Source organism: Quercus robur, chromosome 3, assembly GCF_932294415.1.
Source record: "Quercus robur chromosome 3, dhQueRobu3.1, whole genome shotgun sequence".
Taxonomy (NCBI): domain Eukaryota; kingdom Viridiplantae; phylum Streptophyta; class Magnoliopsida; order Fagales; family Fagaceae; genus Quercus; species Quercus robur.
In genome coordinates, this window is record NC_065536.1 from 14,296,545 (window position 1) to 14,315,516 (window position 18,972).

General features: G+C 30.0%; 1 protein-coding gene across 4 annotated transcripts in view; it reads left to right on the plus strand.

Moving 5' to 3' along the window:
- The window catches only part of LOC126717203 (uncharacterized), a 33,752-nt gene extending 15,030 nt beyond the window's left edge, over positions 1–18,722 (plus strand). For 3 of the 4 annotated variants that reach the window (XM_050418644.1, XM_050418643.1, XM_050418642.1), the window contains 6 exons: positions 363–1,097; positions 4,622–5,632; positions 8,737–9,474; positions 11,148–11,879; positions 16,334–17,221; positions 18,267–18,722. In XM_050418644.1, the coding sequence (XP_050274601.1) occupies positions 363–1,097; positions 4,622–5,632; positions 8,737–9,474; positions 11,148–11,879; positions 16,334–17,221; positions 18,267–18,335 (4,173 nt within the window). In that variant the 3' untranslated portion in view covers positions 18,336–18,722. The remainder of the gene's footprint in view (positions 1–362; positions 1,098–4,621; positions 5,633–8,736; positions 9,475–11,147; positions 11,880–16,333; positions 17,222–18,266) is intronic. The other variant, XM_050418645.1, reaches the window with a different exon arrangement.
- Positions 18,723–18,972: the final 250 nt, after the last annotated feature.

Here is an 18,972-nt window from a genome sequence, read left to right on the forward strand (position 1 = left end):
AATAATTTGCCCCAAAGCAAGATTTTACTTTAAAAATTCAATTTATTTTTTATTCTCGAAAGCAATATTGTTATCTAAATTTTGTGAGCACAGACATCACATTTTAGAAAGAACTCGAAGAAATGAACCTACCATTTCCACTCAAATCTCACTTCATTAAAAGGCTAGTTTGTTTTCATTTTTCCCATTTCTTTTATTAGTTTCTTCCATGTTCTACTTGCCTCGTGGGTTTTCGGAATATAATTTAATTAAATTTTCTCATGTTTTTCTCTTTTGTCTTATTCTCAATATAAATCTTCTTCTACTTTGGCTAATATAAAGGTATGTTATTCACTCACTCAATAAATATGTGAGAATTGTAGGTTGCATTTTCTAACTTGGAGAATCTACACATCGAGGCCATATATAAGCTGAAGATGTTGTGGCACAATCAACTCGTTCCAGATTCTTTTTGCAAACTAAAACAATTGTGTGTTGAAGACTGTGAAAATCTAATAAACATTTTTCAGCCTAATATCTTGAGAAGACTTCAGAATCTTGAAGATTTGCAGATAAGAAATTGCAGTTTAGTAGAAGAGGTATTTGAAGTTCGAGGGAAAAATGTTGATGAAATATGTGATATGGTATCCACTCAATTCAAAGTCTTGGAGTTAATCAATCTACCGAAACTTAAGCATGTATGGTCGTCGGATCCTCAAGCAATTTTAACATTTCAAAATCTACATGAAGTTAAAGTTTCTAAATGTAAAAGTATGAAAAGTCTCTTTCCAGCTTCGGTGGCCAAAAGTCTTGAACAACTTGAGAGGCTAGAAATACACGATTGTAGATTGGAGGAAATTGTTGCAATGGAAGAAGGATCAGAAACAGTGACAAAGTTTGTGTTCCCACAACTAGTCTATCTAAGTCTTGAATTGATGCCTGATCTCAAGTGTTTTTATCCAGGAAAACACACTTTAGAATTGCCATCACTGAAACAGTTGACGATACACAAATGTGACAAAGTAAAGATTGTTGCTTTGAATGAATTAAGCTTCCCAGATATAGATGGGTTGGGCCATGATGTTCTGACTCAGCAGCCCTTTTTTTTGATTGAAAAGGTATGGACTCGGACTTGTTTCTTTGTTAACATGGATATGACAATTATCTTAAAATAATCCAAAAATTAAAATGAATAACAATTTGTTTGTCAATACTTAAAATTATAATGTATATTTAGAAAAATTATTAAGTGCTCTTGGAACATGGTAACATGGTACTCCCTTGTTTCACATCTATGATGGATCCCATCATGAACTTAATTAGTGGGATCCAACATAAATGTAAAAGATATATGCACATCATTGTTGCTTTGTAATACATAATAATTATCCATTTATTTAAAACTTGCATCATAATATAGTCATAGAGCAAGACTTAGGTACGGTATTTAGGTACTATCCCCTCTTAAGATTCTGTCATATGGATTTTTTCTCATAGGATGAAAATGTATTTTTTAGTTAAGTAGTCACATGACAAAATTTTATAAGGGAAACCTAAGGAACAGTACTTAAAGTACTATACCTAAGTTTTGTCCATAGTCATATCATATTTTCTTTAAATGGTATAATAAATAAAATCATATATAAACATAACCATAATAAATACATATTAATAATTATTATAATAAATATCAAATTTCATATGCAGAAAAAAATTACAATTTATTATTATAAATTACAATATAAGGTAAAGTACTATTTTGGTCTATAATCTTTGTTAAAAGTTTTTTTTTTTATCCCAAGAATTTAAAAAGTTTTTTTTTTTTTTTTAAATCCTTAACTTTGTAAAGAGTTTTTTTTTTTTTTTTTTTTTTTTTTTTTTTTTTTTACTTTAGAGACAAAAATAAGGATGAAAAAGGAACTTTTTCCAATAGTTTAGGGATGAACTTTTTTTTTTTATATTTTAATTTAAGGACCAAAAGTAAAATATTTTTAATGTGTTTAGAGACAAAAGACGAATTTTTCAATAGATTATAAAGAAGAAAAATAAAATTTTTAAAGTTTAGGAATGAAAAATTGATAAAATTTTGGACCAAAATAATATTTTACCCCATAGTATATTATTATAGAAGCCTAAGTTATGGCTATGCCATTTGTGATATATAAAGCTTCCAGCACTTGACATGTGGCGAATTTCTACATTCATTTAGATGAGTTGGACAAATACCACATGGCATGTAATAATTGGTACATATAATTTTATTTACAACATAATTGCTGTGTCAACAATAAATATCCACTAATCACTATCAACTTCTTCCATTTTTTTTTTGACATTTAAAATAATTTTCATTCAATAGAAAACTTAAAAACGAAAAACATTCAGAATTTGATGATGCCAATAAAAAACAACATTAAAATGTTTGAATGTTTTTTTTTATATAAAAAAAACAAAAAAAAAAAAAACAATAAAATGTTTGCATTGTATCGCTTTATACTTGATGGACATTGTTCGGTTGACATTTTTTTTTTTTTTTTTTTTTTTTTTTTTTTTTTTTTTCGTTAAAATGATTTCCACTTAATGCTTCATATAAATCTAAATGGAGCTCTGTCGTTTAACCTCTACGAAACTGAATGAAGCTAGTAAAAATGTTTTTTTTTTTTTTTTGGGTGCTTTTGTACTGCTCCAATTTTTTTTTTTTTCACCAATATCTTTCGGTTTCATGCCTTTAATTCTTCCTACGTGAAATGCAATTTTTCCCCCCCTTAAATGTGCACCACCGAGTCCTTAGTCCAATCATTTCTTTTTAACTTTGATTTTACCACCAATTTTTACAACTATCCTAACTTGCACTACAATCAAAATCCTTCTTTCATACCATAACTTTTAAGTGAAATTGTGGTGTGCCTTTGTGTTAGAACCTCTTTCCCTCTCCTTTATGTGTGTGTTTGTTTCTCCAAAAAAAAAAAAAAAAAAAAAAAGAAGAAAATCCTTCCTTCATATTCCCATCAAAAAAGAAAAGGAAAAAAAAAAAATCCTTCCTTCATATGATTAAAAAATAAAAATAAAAGGATAAAATATCATTTTTGTTCCTATATTTCTACAAAATTTAGTTTTTCATTCCTAAATTTTACAAAACATTCTACTTTTAATCCTTTTGTTTATGTATATTCTTCTGCCTGTGTTTTGCAATCTTGCTTTCTCCGTCTTTTTCTAATCTTGAACTTTTCAGCTTCTCACCTTCCCTCTCCTTTTTCACACCTCCAATATATAGCATTGACGCACGGATTCCTCAAACACATCACTTTAGAGCCAATAAAATTTTACTTCCCCGCCCCCCCTTTTTTCCTTTTTGGTGTTGGAATCTTATCATTATCATATACATTGCGATTTTCCAATTATTTTAGGTGTGATATAGTATTTCAACTCTCTTTTTTTGGATTCTCTGCAATTGTCATTTTACAGTTGTTAATTGTTTGTGATTGAGAGATATGAAGATTGAGAGCTCACTATATATATATAATATATGGTTAGTTAGGGCTGTACAAAGGAAGACGAAATTAGTATAGGGGGAATCATGCTGTTCAATCATGTGAGTTAAGGTTAAATCATACTGTTCGTAGAATGAGCATAAAAATGAAGGTTGACACTGTATTCTACAGCATTTTTGAGATTCACTCTGTCCTGAATTTGATCATACAAGAGCGATAATCTTGATTCTTGAGTCACTCACTCTTAACCCATATGTCACTATGATCATGACCGTCGATGCATCTCATCAAAATATTGCATTTATAACAAAGCATTAATTAATTGTCATATGTTAATGGGATAAATATATCTATTTCAATGTATTAATTATATTTATATGGTTCACTAATTATTTATAACTATATTAATTTATATACTTATTTTTAAAAATTAATATAAGATATAAATTTTACAGCATTTTTGAGATTCACTATTTCCTGAATTTGATTATACAAGAGTGATAATCTTGATTCTTGAGTCACTAACTCTTAACCCATATGTCACTATGATCATGACCTTCGATGCATCTCACCAAAATATTACATTTATAACAAAGCATTAATTAATTGCCATATGTTAATGGGATAAATATATTTATTTCAATGTATTAATTATATTTATATGGTTCAGTAATTATTTATAACTATATTAATTTTTATAGTTATTTTTAAAAATTAATATAAGAAATAATTTATTTGGATTACTTATTATAAAAATATATTTGAAAGTATATCATAACTCCTCGTCAAAAAGAAAAATAAAATATAATAACACATGATACTTGAATACAAAGATATTTTACATAACCAAATTCAATTTCGAGAGCAATGGCATGACATTTTAGAAAGAACCTGAAGAGATGAACCTCTGTACTCCCACACAATCTCTCTTCAACTAATTAAAGGCTGGTTTGTTACTTTTTTCCTTAGTTCTTTCATTAGTTTGCTCCATGTTGTACTAGCGTCGTGGTTTTTTTAGAATATAATTTAATTTTAACTTTTCCCATGTTTGTCTCTTTGTCTTATAACCAACTTAAATCTTCTGTTTCTCAATTATTTTGGTAATATAAAGGTATGTTATTGACTCACTCAACAAATATGTGAGACTGTAGGTAGCATTTTCTAACTTGGAGGATTTACGCATCAATGACAAAGATAACCTGAAGATGTTGTGGTACAATTATCAACTCATTCCAGATTCCTTTTGCAAACTAAAAAAGTTAGATGTGGCAAGTTGTAAAAATATAATGCACATTTTTCCGCCTAATATGTTGAGAAGACTCCAAAATCTTAAAGAATTGGAGATAATGGATTGCAATTCGGTAGAAGAGGTATTTGACACTAGAGGGGTAAATGTTGATGAAATATGTGATTCGGTATCCATTAAGTTGAAAGTCTTGAGGTTATTCGATCTTCCGAAGCTTAAGCATGTATGGAGTTCGGATCTCCATGCAATTTTGACATTTCCAAATCTGCATACTATTGAAGTTTCTAATTGTAAAAGTCTGAAAAGTCTTTTTCCAGTTTCAGTGGCCAAAAGTCTTGAACAACTTAAGTGGCTAACAATACGGGATTGTGGATTGGAGGAAATTGTTGCTATGGAAGAAGGATTGAAAACAGCGACTAAGTTTGTGTTCCCACAACTACTCTCTCTAAATCTTCAATCGTTGCCTGAACTCAAGTGTTTGTATCAAGGAAAGCATGTATGGTCTACGGATCCCCAACCAATTTTAGCGTTTCAAAATCTGCATAAAGTTGAAGTTTCTAACTGTAAAAGTATGAAAAGTCTCTTTCCAGATTCGGTGGCCAAAAGTCTTGAACAACTTGAGAGTCTAAAAATACACAATTGTGGATTGGAGGAAATTGTTGCTATGGAAGAAGGATCGGAAATAGTGACTAAGTTTGTGTTCCCACGACTACTCTCTCTAATTCTTGAATTGATGCCTGATCTCAAGTGTTTTTATCCAGAAAAACACACTTTAGAATGGCCATCACTGAAACATTTGACGATACATGAATGCGACAAAGTGAAGATTGTTGCTTTGAATGAATTTAGCTTCCTAGATACAGATGGGTTGGGCCATCATGTTCCGGCTCAACAACCCTTTCTTCTGTTTGAAAAGGTATGGACTTGTACTTGTTTCTTTGTTAACATGGATATGACAATTATCCTAAAATAATCTGAAAATTAAAATTAATAACAATTTGTTTGTCAACTTATTCAAAAAAATTAGTAGGTACTCCTAGAGCATGGTGATGTGCACTATCGTCTCACATTTATGATGAATCCTACTATAAATTTAATTAGTGGGATCCACCATGAATGTGAAAGAAATAAGCACATTATCATTGTTTGGTAGTACCTAATAATTACTAATTTATTTAAATCTTGCATTTGAATCTTGTCATATTATATTTTCTTTAAATAGTATAATAAATAATTCAATATATAAACATAATCAATACATATTAATAATTACTAGAATTATTATCAAATTTCATAGTAGAAAAAATTACAATTTATTAAATTTTGCCATGCATTGCATGGGCTATCAACTTATCTAATATATAGTATAAGGTAAAGTACTATTTTAATCCTTAAAATTTATCAAAAGTTTGTTTTTTTTATCCCTAAACTTTAAAAATATCTTTTTTCATCCTTAAACTCTGTAATTTTTTTTAAAAATTTAGAGGCAAAAATATGGATGAAAAAAAAAAAAAAAAACTTTTTCCAATAGTTTAGGGATGAAAAAAAAAAAAAAAAAAACTTTTTTAAAGTTTAAGTTCCAAAAGTAAAACATTTTTAGTAGTTTAGGGGAAAAAAAAGTCCAAATTTTCAATAGTTTAGAGATGAAAAACAAACTATTTAAAATTTAAGGATGATTTTTTTTTTTTTTGATAAAGTTTGGAGATTAAAATAATATTTCACACTATAATATATTATTACAGAAGCCTAGTCTATGGCTATACCATTGTGAAACATAAAGCTTCCAACACTTGACATGTGGCAAATTTCTACATTTATTTAGATGAGTTGGAAAGATAATATCATATGGCAAGCAATAATTGGTATATGCCAATTTTATTGACAACATAATTGCTGTGTCAACAATAAATATCCACTAAATACAATCAACTCCTTCCATTACTTTTTGGCATTTATTCCCAATTAAAATAATTTTCATTCAATGGAACACTTAAAAACGAAATACATTCAGAATTTGATGCAAAAAAACTTAAAAATTAAAATGTTTGAATTTTATAGTTTTTATACTTTTTTTTTGGGAGTAAATTATAGCTTTTATACTTGATAGACATTGTTCGGTTGACATTTTTTTTTTCCCGTTAAAATGATTTCCACTAAAAATGCTTCCAATTAAATACGCTTTTTCGCCCCTTGGTCGAATCATTCTTTTTTAACTTCGGTTACACCCCCAATTTTTACATCTATCCAAAACTGCACTGCAGTCAAAATTCTTCCTTCGTATGATTAAAAAAAAATAAAAGTAAAAGGATAAAACTTTGCAAAACGTTCTATTTTTCATCATTCTGTGCAATAGTATCTTCTTCAGCCTCTGTTTTGCAATTCTGCTTCCTCTGTCTCTTTCTAATCTCTTACTTTTTAGTTTCTCACCTTCCCTCTATTCTTTCACATGTCCATTACAGGATCGACGTGCGCTTGAAAATAATTATATAGCTAAATCCCACTATTTTCCAAATTATATGTCTTCTTCTACTCTTTCCCTAGGATTCCTCAAACACATCACTTTAGACATTCTTTTCTCAAAAAAAAAAAAAAAAGACATTGAGAATTTCACTTTTTTCCCCTTTTTTCCTTTTGGATGTTGGAATTCTATCATTAACATATACATTGCAATTTTCCAATTTCTTAGGTGTGATATATTATTTCAACTCTCTTTTTTTATTTTTTTATTTTAATTTTATAGATTTTTCTGCAATTGTCATATTACAGTTGTTAATTGTTTGTGATTGAGAAATATGAAGATTGAGAGCTCACTTTATATATAATATATGGTTAGTTAGGGATGTACAAAGGAAGACGAAATTAGTATAGGGGGGAATCATGCAGTTCAATTATGTGAGTTAAGGTTATATCATACCGTTCGTAAAATGAGCATAAAAATGAAGATTCACTCTCTGTCCTAAATTTGATTATACAAGAGTGATAATCTTGATTTTTGAGTCACTCACTCTTAACCATATGTCACGAGGATCATGACCTCAGTGTGTAGCAATTCTTTTACTTCTTTTGCAAAGAAACTGACGAGTTTGACATATGCATGAGAGATTCTATTATACAAGTGATAGTCTTGATTCTTGAGTCAGCAACTCTTAACCCATATGTCACCACCATGCCTCTACCAAGTTACTGTATATTAGATTTTTTTTAATAGTTGTGGTTTTTTTTTTGTTAGAATAATTGCTTGAGTATTAAGTATATTATATGTATGGGGCACTAATTATTTATAAATAGATTTATATATTTGTTTTTTAAAATTCATATAAGAAATAATTTATTTGGAGTACTTATTATAGAAATATATTTTAAAATATGGCATAACTTCTCATGTATATTTGTTTTCGCAAGAATTGAAACCAAATCATCAAAAAGAAAAAGCAAATATAATAAAACATGATACTCGAATGAAAAGATATTGTGTGCTTAATTTTGCCAAAATATATAAATATCTATGAATTCATGAAAGTAAAATATGTTCATATTTTTAGTAATAGTTCTTCCCAAAAAAATTGTTATATTAAAAGAATTTACATACCCTAACTTCTTTTAATGACATATAACATATATACAAATAATAAATAATCTTAAAAAAAAACCAATAAAAGAAAAAAAAGATTTTAATAACACAACCAATAATATAAAAAAGTAGTTGTCTGCTTAAAATAGTAGAAATAAATAAATATTTGCATTTTAATTATATTAATCTTAACAATTTAATTTTTTTTATATTTTTTAGTGAAATATAATATAATTAAAATTACTTCTCTAAATATTATACCACATAATAGATATTATACATGAGCAATTTGATAATTCTTTCAAATATTAAAAATTTAATTTTAACTTTTCCCATGTTTGTCTGATGTCTCTATGTCTTATTCCCAATATAAATCTTCTTTTTCTCAATTATTTTGGGAATATAAAGGTATGTTATTGACTCACTCAATAAATATGTGAAAACTGTAGGTTGTATTTTCTACCTTGGAGGATATACGTATCAGTGCCATAGATAACCTGAAGATGTTGTGGCATAATCATCAACTCATTCCAGATTCCTTTTGCAAACTAAAAAAGTTGCGTGTCGACAGATGTAAAAATCTAATGAACATTTTTCTGCCTAATATGCTAAGAAGACTCCAGAATCTTGAAGAATTGGAGATAAGGGATTGCAATTCAGTAGAAGAGGTATTTGACATTAAAGGGGTAAATGTTGATAAAATATGTGATTCAGTATCCATTAAGTTGAGAGTCTTGAGGTTATTTGATCTTCCGAAGCTTAAGCATGTATGGAGTTCGGATCTCCATGCAATTTTGACATTTCCAAATCTGCATACTATTGATGTTTCTAACTGTAAAAGTTTGAAAAGTCTTTTTCCATTCTCAGTGGCCAAAAGTCTTGAACAACTTGACTGGCTAACAATACAGAATTGTGGATTGGAGGAAATTGTTGCTATGGAAGAAGGATCGGAAACAATGGCTAAGTTTGTGTTTCCACGAATAACCAATCTAAGGCTTCAATCACTGCCTGAACTCAAGTGTTTTTATCCAGGAAAACACACTTCAAAGTGGCCATCACTGGAAACGTTGATGATATACAATTGCAACAAAGTGAAGATTTTTGCATCGAATGAATTAAGCTTCTCAGATACAAACAGGTTGGGCCATCATGTTCCAATTCAACAACCTCTTTTTTTGATTGAAAAGGTATGGACTTGTACTTGTTTATTCGTTAACATAGATATAAGTATTTAACACTTATTGTGCATTTGACATTGGCTTAAAAGGTCAGTTTTTATTTTTATTTTTTTTTACTATTTAACTTATTTTTGATACTATTCAACTTATTTTTGTTACTATTCATGGGTCTCATTGCACTTTTTGGTACTATTCATAGGTCTTACTGTACTATTTCAGCTACTTTTTAACTTTATCTAAGCTAAATAAACTGCTCCCAAACAGACAGTTAGTATAGTTATCCAAAAATTAAAATTAATACTATAACAATTTGTTAATCAATAAGTCTAGGTACACAAATAATTCCACCAAAATGTTTGAAATGTATAGCTTTTATACTTGATGGACATTGTTCGGTTAGCAAATTTTTTTTTTCCTGTTACAATGATTTCCATTAAATGCTTCATATAAATCTAAATGGAACTCTGAATATTAAAAATGATTTATTCATTCTTTTTGGGGAGCTTTTGAACTGCTCCATTTATTTATTTATTTTTTACCAATTTCTTTCGGTTATATGCCTTTAATTTTTCCTACATTAAATATGCTCCTCCCCCCTATAAATGTGCACCACCGAGTCCTTGGTCCAATATCTTTTTTTATTTTTTTATTTTTAACTTCGGTTACACCACCGAATTTTTACAGCTATCCTAACGTGCAGTACAATCAAAATCCTTCTTTCATATGATTTTTTTAAAAAAAAAAGTAAAAAAGACTTCCTCCAATAAAAATGACTTCTTCTTTCTTTCCTCTTTTTATTTTTTATTTTGGTTAAATGTGCACCACCACTCCTAAAATGGCTCTACATTAATTTTTTTACCCTTTCTTTTCGAATATACCATTTTTTTTTTTTGTAAAATTATTGTACATGTAGTATTTTTTATTTATTTATTTTTTCACATGAAGGTTGAGAGCTTACTAAGGGTTAGGTAGGGATACAATGTACAAAGGGAGATAAAATTAGTATAGGGGAAATCATGCATTTCAATCATGTGAGTTAAGGTTAACTCATACCCATTGAACTATTTAGAATTCATTGCATTAGAGACTATTGTTTAGAGTAGATGTGATACTAGCACTAATATAATCAATTGTTAAACAATATCCCAAATAATTTTATAAAAATTTGTGACCGCTTAATCATTTCTCATTATGTGGTTTAAAGCCAGTTCATACAATAAATAGAATCTCTTACCTAAATAATTTGCCCTAAACTCACAAGATCTTACAGAAGCAAATAAAGCAATTCAATTGATTCTCAAAAAAAAAAAAAAAAAAAAAAGATTCTCAAAAATAAAATTAAAAACCAAGCAATTCAATTGTTTTTGTTTTTGTTTTTTTGGTTATTAGAATTTCGAGGGTACAACCATCACATTTATAAAGAATTAAACTTGAAGAAACTAACCTCTGTACTCCCACAGAATCTCTCTTCAATTAAAGGATGGTTTGTTTCTTTTTTCCTCAATGCTTTCATTAGTTTGCTCCATGTTGTACCACGTGGTTTTTTAGAATATAATATAATTTTAACTTTTCCCATGTCTGTCTCTATTTCTTATTCCCATCATAAATCTTCTTTTTCTCAATTATTTGGGAATATAAAGGCTTTGTTATTGACTCACTGAATAAATATGTGAGAACTGTAGGTTGGATTTTCTAACTTGGTGGATATATGCATCATTGACATGGATAACCTGAAGATGTTGTGGCACAATCATCAACTTGTTCCAAATTCCTTTTGCAAACTAAAAGAGTTGCAAGTTAGCAGATGTAAAAATCTAATTAATATTTTTGCGCCTAATATGTTGAGAAGACTCCAGAATCTTGAAGAATTGGAGATAAGTGATTGCAATTCAATAGAAGAGGTATTTGACATTAGAGGGATAAATGTTGATGAAATATGTGACACGGTATCCACTCGGTTGAGAGTCCTGAGGTTATTCAATCTTCCAAAGCTTGAGCATGTATGGAGTTCAGATCCCCAAGCAATTTTGACATTTCAAAATCTGTGTGAAGTTGAAGTTCGTAATTGTAAAAGTCTGAAAAGTTTTTTTCCAATCTTGGTGGCCAAAAGTCGTGAACAACTTGAGAGTCTAACAATAGGCAATTGTGGATTGGAGGAAATTGTTGCCATGGAAGGAGTGGAAACAACGATTAAGTTTTTGTTTCCACGAATAACCTCACTATATCTTGAATCACTGCCTGAATTCAAGTATTTCTATCCAGGAAAACACACTTCAGAGTGGCCATCGTTGAAAAGGTTGAGGATATACAATTGCAACAAAGTGAAGATTATTGCTTCGAATGAGTTAAGCTTCCCAGAAAGAGATGGGTTGGTGCATCATTTTCAGGTTCATCCTCTCTTTCCAATTGAAAAGGTAAGGACTTGTACTTGTCTCTTTGTTAACATGGATATGATACTAGCTAGTGTAATTATCATAAAATATAAAAAAAAAAAATTTTGATAAAAAATTTTTAATACTAAAATGACTAGAGGGACTACATATAAGTAGTTCGATTAGGTTATTTAAAAAAAAAAAAAAAAAAAAAAAAAAAAAAAAAAAAAACCTTAAAAAGTGAGTTTCAGTTAATTCAACTGGTAAAGTCTCTGATGGTTATATAAGAGATTGGGGGTTCAATCCCCGTCTACACCAAAAATTGATTAGTGTCTTGGTCTGATGATAAAAAACTATCATCAAGAGCAGACGTCATTGGTTAAAACTCTCTAAAAAAATAACCTTAAAAAAAAGTAGTAGGATTAGGCATAGTTATTAAACCCGGACTAGACATTGACTCGGTCTATGAGTTGGGTCACCAGATCACTGGTTCAACTAGTGGGTCATCGGTTGAACCGCAGGGTCAAATAACAAGATTTTAAATATTAAATATATATAAAATTAAGTTTGAGAAATCATAACCTAAATATGTAGATAAAAAAAAAAAAAAAAAAAAAGGCATATGCCTAAATTAAACTCACCATTATAATTCAAAATCAGTGTTCATAAGCAATAGCATTAGAAATTCTATAAAATTCACAAGGAAAATAATCAAATGTCATAAGATTGCAACAAAGTCTTTGCTAAAGAAAATCTTGTTACATGTCTAAAAATTATGTATATTAAATAAATAAAAAGGAAAATTTCAAAGACTAATGCGTATTTCTCTCATTCTCTCACACACTCATATTGAAATAAACAAAAGATGCTTAAACTAAAAAGCAATCAAGAAATAAAGTATAAAAAAAAAACCTAACAAAAGAAGATAGTCGGTGGCATAGAGTTCAAAGCATAAAAAAAAGATACTTACAAAAGAAGATACTTACATGCTAATTGTTGGCCAAGTACATCTATTCAGACTTCAAAGCATAAAAAAATTGATGCATAGTAGCAACCCATAGCAGTAGGTTTTGAGAATTGTGAAAACTGAAAAGTGAAACAATGCATTTTTTGGATTTTTTTAGGTTTTCTCTTGTTTAAATTACCATATTTTCATATATTTAAATAATAAAAGAGTCAATAAAATTGATCTATTAATGTAATTTTACACAATTAACAAACCCGGCTGGGTTAATAAAACCCAACCGAGTCACATGGGTTGCTTAAAACCCACTGGATTGCACCGGTTTTGATGGGGTCACCGAGTTACTGGTTCGACTAGTCGGGCTGGGCCGGGCCAGATTGGGTTTAATAACACTGGGATTAGGAGCCCAGTTTCCAGCTGTACCGTAGCTTTGTTGAAGCCATACGAACTAACAAGTAAATGTTCAGAATAAGAAATTAGATACATTCGGTAGGTTCGTGACTACCTTGACGATATTTTCCAGATTTCTTTCTTGGAAAATGAAGGAAATAATTGAGATATCCAACTGACTAAAACCATATATGAAATCATCTTCTTTAAAACTAATTAGGGTAGCATTTTTGTGTTCGATAATTTATATAGAGAAGCCTTTCATTTTACTAGTCAAAAGATAATTTTCAAATTAATTCTGGTTGGTAGGTTGGATTCCATATTATTGTTTAATTTTCTAAACTTTTATTTGAGTTTGGTTCTAAAATAATTTCAGAATTTTGGGTTTGACTAATATGTTTTGCTGATCTCGTGATAGATTCAAATTTTTAGTTTCTGTTTATTAAAAAACTTGTTTACGCATATGGATTACAGTGGGACAATTTTGATGGGTATCTCGACCCATTCTATTCTAACCATAATTTTGCATATGATTTGTCACATGTTGGGTTTAGACCACTGTCAGATATGATTATTAATCACATTTAAGGTCAAGTTGATTATTAGATTTATTATGAATATAGCTTTTAAAAATAAGATAATTAAACATCAATAGCATCACTGATGAAATGAATCACTCCTTGTTTAATTGTTTAATTGTCTTTTAGTATTAACATTTGCTAATCACTGACGAATTGACTAGCCCATGCCTCAGTCCCCACTAAACAAACAACAAATAAAAAACACATTCAAAATTAGCTATTTCACTCACAAATTCGGTCAAAAATATAAATTAATTGTAACTTTTATTTGCAAGAATAGATTGTTAATAGGATCATATTCAAACTAATTATTTCAGTTGGACTTAAAAAAGATTTAAGGTCAAGGACTTGAGAAGTGCTATGTTCACAACAAATTCTAAGTGATAGGTTGTTACTGTTCTAATTTTAATCCACCACTAAAATGACTATTTTGGACACTCTGGTAACAGCTATTAACAACCTGTTACTTAGAATTTGTTATGAAAATATTATGTACATATCATTTCTCTAGGGACACAAGATGTTCAAAATTTTATTTTAGAAGGTCAAACAAAAGAAAAATTAAAAAAAAATTTTCTTTGCCAGCTCTTGGGGTTCATTTGAACACACTGGACTAAAGCTAATGCCGCTCCTAGTAGGCACAAAATCTTTTAGATCTCAAATGAGCAACTCCAAAGTCCCTAAAAACATTTTTTAGAGTATTCTTTATATACTGAGTAAAATAAAATAGGAAAACTAATCAATTGATGGGCTGCTAGGTTGAAAATCCATTTTAGTGAAAACGCATTTCGATTGATCAAAACTATAAGTTTTTGATCAGTCGAAATGGATCAAATTTTCATTCTTTCACACTAAGAAACAAAACCTTGAGCACTTGTCTTAACATACCTATAAACTCTAAAAACTATAACAAGACAAATTTTGATTCACATGTTTGCTCATACAAACTAAGATATCTAAATCCTAACATCATATTTTGTTGGTTATTTTTGTCTTTGGCTTACAATTTTTCTAGTAGGTTCAAACTACTTCAACTGATAAAGTTTGTTATAAAAAATAAAAATAAAAAGATCTAGGTTAAAATTCTACCTACACAAAAAATTACTAGATGTCTTGACTTGATAATAAAGAACTGTAATCGTGCAATCAATACTATAAATTGAAATCTATCATATTTAAAAATAAAAAAGGTAAAAAAATCCAACTTTTAAACACACCTTTAAAACCACAAGTGGCAAACCCTATTTGAATTGGATCTTTTTTACTTTTTATATTTCCTTTAAAAAAAAGAAAAAGAAAGAGACACCTTGTGCATATTTGTACTCAAACTTTTTGTGCGTGAGTGATCTTGTTTGAAACCAAATCCATCAAGTTGCATACTATGCCTCTCTCACATACAGATCAGTAGTTCATTTGTCGGGCTTACTCTAGTGTGAGATGGTGTTACTTGCAATCATTACACAAGATAATTAATCATGACATATTAGTATCTGATGTTAGAAAATCATATATAAGCAATCACCTCATGACCTCCCCAAAATCATATATAATATTAGTATCTGATATTAAATTGCCCCTAATAACACATACATAAAGCCCCTTTACTCGAAAGAAAGAAACAAATATCATCATGCTAGTTATTGTCTTTTCATAGTGGGCGCACTCCTGTTTGGTTAGAGTATTGGTGTTTTTTGTTTTCAAAACAATGTGAAAACAGTCATCAAAAAAGTAAATTCAAAATTTGCTTTCAAATTCTCATAATACAAAAAGTGTGTTTGTCACCATGTTTTCAGGTTAGTTTTTTAGGGGCTGAAAACACAAAAATTGTGTTTGGAACTATAACTCAATTTTTTAGAATAATGCGAAGTTTTTCTGAAAAAAGTCATGAAGAGAGAGAAATCTCGCAATACCCAAATGGATTCATGAACACACCCAGCACCTAATTTGTTTTTTTAACACGCCTAAACCAAAACCACCCCTCTTATCTTAATGAAATCACTTTCTACCTAATTAGATTTTAGGTAATCTCTAAGAGACCAATGAGACACTGCCACCTCACCACCTAATCTCTTTTGTTTCCTTTTAATTTTAACTCATTTTAAAACTAATCATATCAAAATCCTAAACTCCATTTCTTCTACAAGTCCATCAAGCAGCATGTTGAAGTGTTTCCACATGTTCAAGCATAAAAGACAGAACATCTTAACCCTGCAACATTCGCACCGAACTCATCGAATCACAGGATGGCTCTAGAAGTACGCCGATATAGACTTTGCTTGTCGATGGACTCGCGGACAATCACAATATCATAGAGATTTGTATGACAATCACATATCATAGTATTGTGTACCTATTTTGTTATTCATACCCATTATTATTTTTCCAATTTAATTATACTTTCAATCTTGTCATTTAATCCTTCCCCAATTGAGTTCATATCCTGTTTCGCCATTGGTTAGATACATTGGATCCCTACTTGAAATTGTTGGGAATATTATCCTTGCTTGCTTAGAGAACACTAACTTTTCCTTTCATATGTTCAATACTTTGATCTTTCCCAGGATACATTGTCTAACTTTGAAGAATTGAAATTGGATTGGGATGATACCATAAATCAGACATTTGATCGATTAAAAGCACAGTTCTCTTGCAAACTAAAAGTCCTCGGGCTGTACAGCAAAGATAGGTCGACGGCATTCCCTTGGGTATTTGTTCAAGGATTGTACAATCTTAAGGAGCTTGACATCAGTAATTTTTTCTTGGAAGAATTTTGTCCATGTGGAATTGTCAATAACGAAGGACAATATGCCGAGATGTTCGAATGTTTGACAACTTTACATCTATCTAAAATGCCCAAGTTGATGCATTTGTGGAAGGAAAACCCTCAACAAGGTAGGGGCATTCAAAATTTGGAGTCTCTACATGTATCAGAATGCGGCAGGTTAAAAAATTTAGTGCCATCCTCAATGTGTTTCCGAAATTTAAACACTATGAAAGTATCGAAATGTCATGGGTTGATTAGTTTGGCAACTTCATCAACAGCCAAAAGTTTGGTCCAACTCAAAAGATTGACGATATATGAATGCAAAAGAATGAGAGAAATAGTCACAAGCGAGGGAGAAGGTGAAGCAGGAGATGAGAATTGTTTCAATCAATTGAAATATTTGTCGCTTTATGATTTACCCACTCTAGGAAGCTTATTCCACTTGGGTAATCGCACCATGAAATTCCCATCACTGGAATATCTATATGTGACTAGATGCCCGGAATTGAAGATCTTCTCTATTGGAGTCCTAAGCATGCCGAAGCTAATGAGTGTTGGACTGGACGGAAACTATTGGTCGGCATACCAAAGAGATCTGTTCCCGGTGGAAGATGTGAATACCTTCATAAAAAGATATTGGGAGAAAAACAACGATTCATGCCTGCGACAACTATTCACTCAGAAGGTATGTTGAGTCAACATTGTTGACTATGTTCTCACGTTTTTATTTTATGTAATTCTTAGAAGCATTTTTGTTGGAGTTAACACAAGGAAAGTGACATGATGCGGACCCAATGGTCACATATCCTAAATTCCAAGGCAACATAACGTTAATAATATATAATATGTAAAACACTTGCAATTGTTAATACACTTTTTCACTACTGGCCGTTAAAAGTTGCAATGCACTGGAACGTGAATTCAACTAGTTTTAAATTAGTTTATTTAATATTGAGTTAGTTTATACATTAAAACAAAAGTGAATTCAACTAGTTTTAAATTAAAAGGTAAAAGAAAAAGTTATTGACAAACACACGTGCCACTTTGGCAATCATTTTTAGAAGGCTTTTGGTGGCATAATTAGCTTCCACTGCCATGTATTATGCTTTTGGTTTCTTGGCAAGTTGAATCCAAATAAATAAGCTATACATTTATTTTTCATATATTTATCTACTGACATGCATATATGGTATACATTTTTTATTTTCATTATTTTATAAGTGTGGGAGTTTTGTTATCATATTTACCATCTAGCTGATATAACTCATAAGTAAATTTCCATTTTATATATGAACTCATTTTTCTTCTATGGTGATGAAGTACTCATTTCTCCTATATATAATAGCAAAATGATAAGATTTTTTTACACAAGCATATCTCACTCATTTACACTGATATAGAAACACTAATTTAAACTCTTTTTTTTTTTTTTTTTTTTTTTTTTTTTTTTTTTTGTGGGGGGGGGGGGGGGGGGTGGGTTTGACAAAAAAAAAATCTTCTTATTTTGTTCTTGAGGAATTTGGTTAGAAAAGACTTGATATTTGTTATTGTGCTTGTTGGATCTTTTGACTTAGGTATCAATTGCATTTATTATTGTATACAAGAATGAGATTGTTGATTAGATCATGATCTAGTGTTATGTTGTTTTGGGATTAATTTTCTCATTCATCTCTTTATTTTTTTGGATTAGTTTTCATTTGGGGCGTTAATTTGAACATCTTTTATTGTAGACCAATGCAAGTACAAGTGAGGTCGGAGAGGAAAATGATGTTGATGACCTGGAGGATGACTCAATGTAAGATTCAAGTAAGGGGAGACAAGAAAATGCCGGTGATAGCTTTGGAGGATGACTCATTAAGATTCAAGTGAAAATGGAGAGAAAAATGCTTGAAATGACTTCGAGAATGACTCAAAGGAAGATTGATCTTTTAATTTATTAACGATTGATTTCTAGAACAATATAACTTTTTGTTGAACGAGTGATGTAGTGCTTTTTGTTTTTGGATGTGATGTTAGAGTGGTAGACATTATTGGATGGGCCAAAAGGTTCGCCTTAATGTATTGGTGTGTTACGGATAAGGATGAGACTCATAGACTCATAGTAGCTTTGTTATGGGGCTTTGGAGCTAAGACAAGGCTATTATATGGTCCAAGAAATCATATGAATTTTTATTTGTGAAACTGTAGTTTCATAGACAAATTGATGGATTGCTTTAATCAAGTAGTAAATTTTGTACTCATCCTTGCTCATCTCTAAGAGGTGAAAACCATATAGCAGGATCCCTAGCTCATATCTAAGAAGTGAAAAACAAATATTCAGCCCAAAAAAAAAAAAAAAAAAAAAAAAACAGAAGTGAAAAACAAATACTAGCCTACCGTTTAGTCTGGGTTGGTGAGGTTCTAAGTTGTTTTACATTTGCTTTGCTAATGATCTTG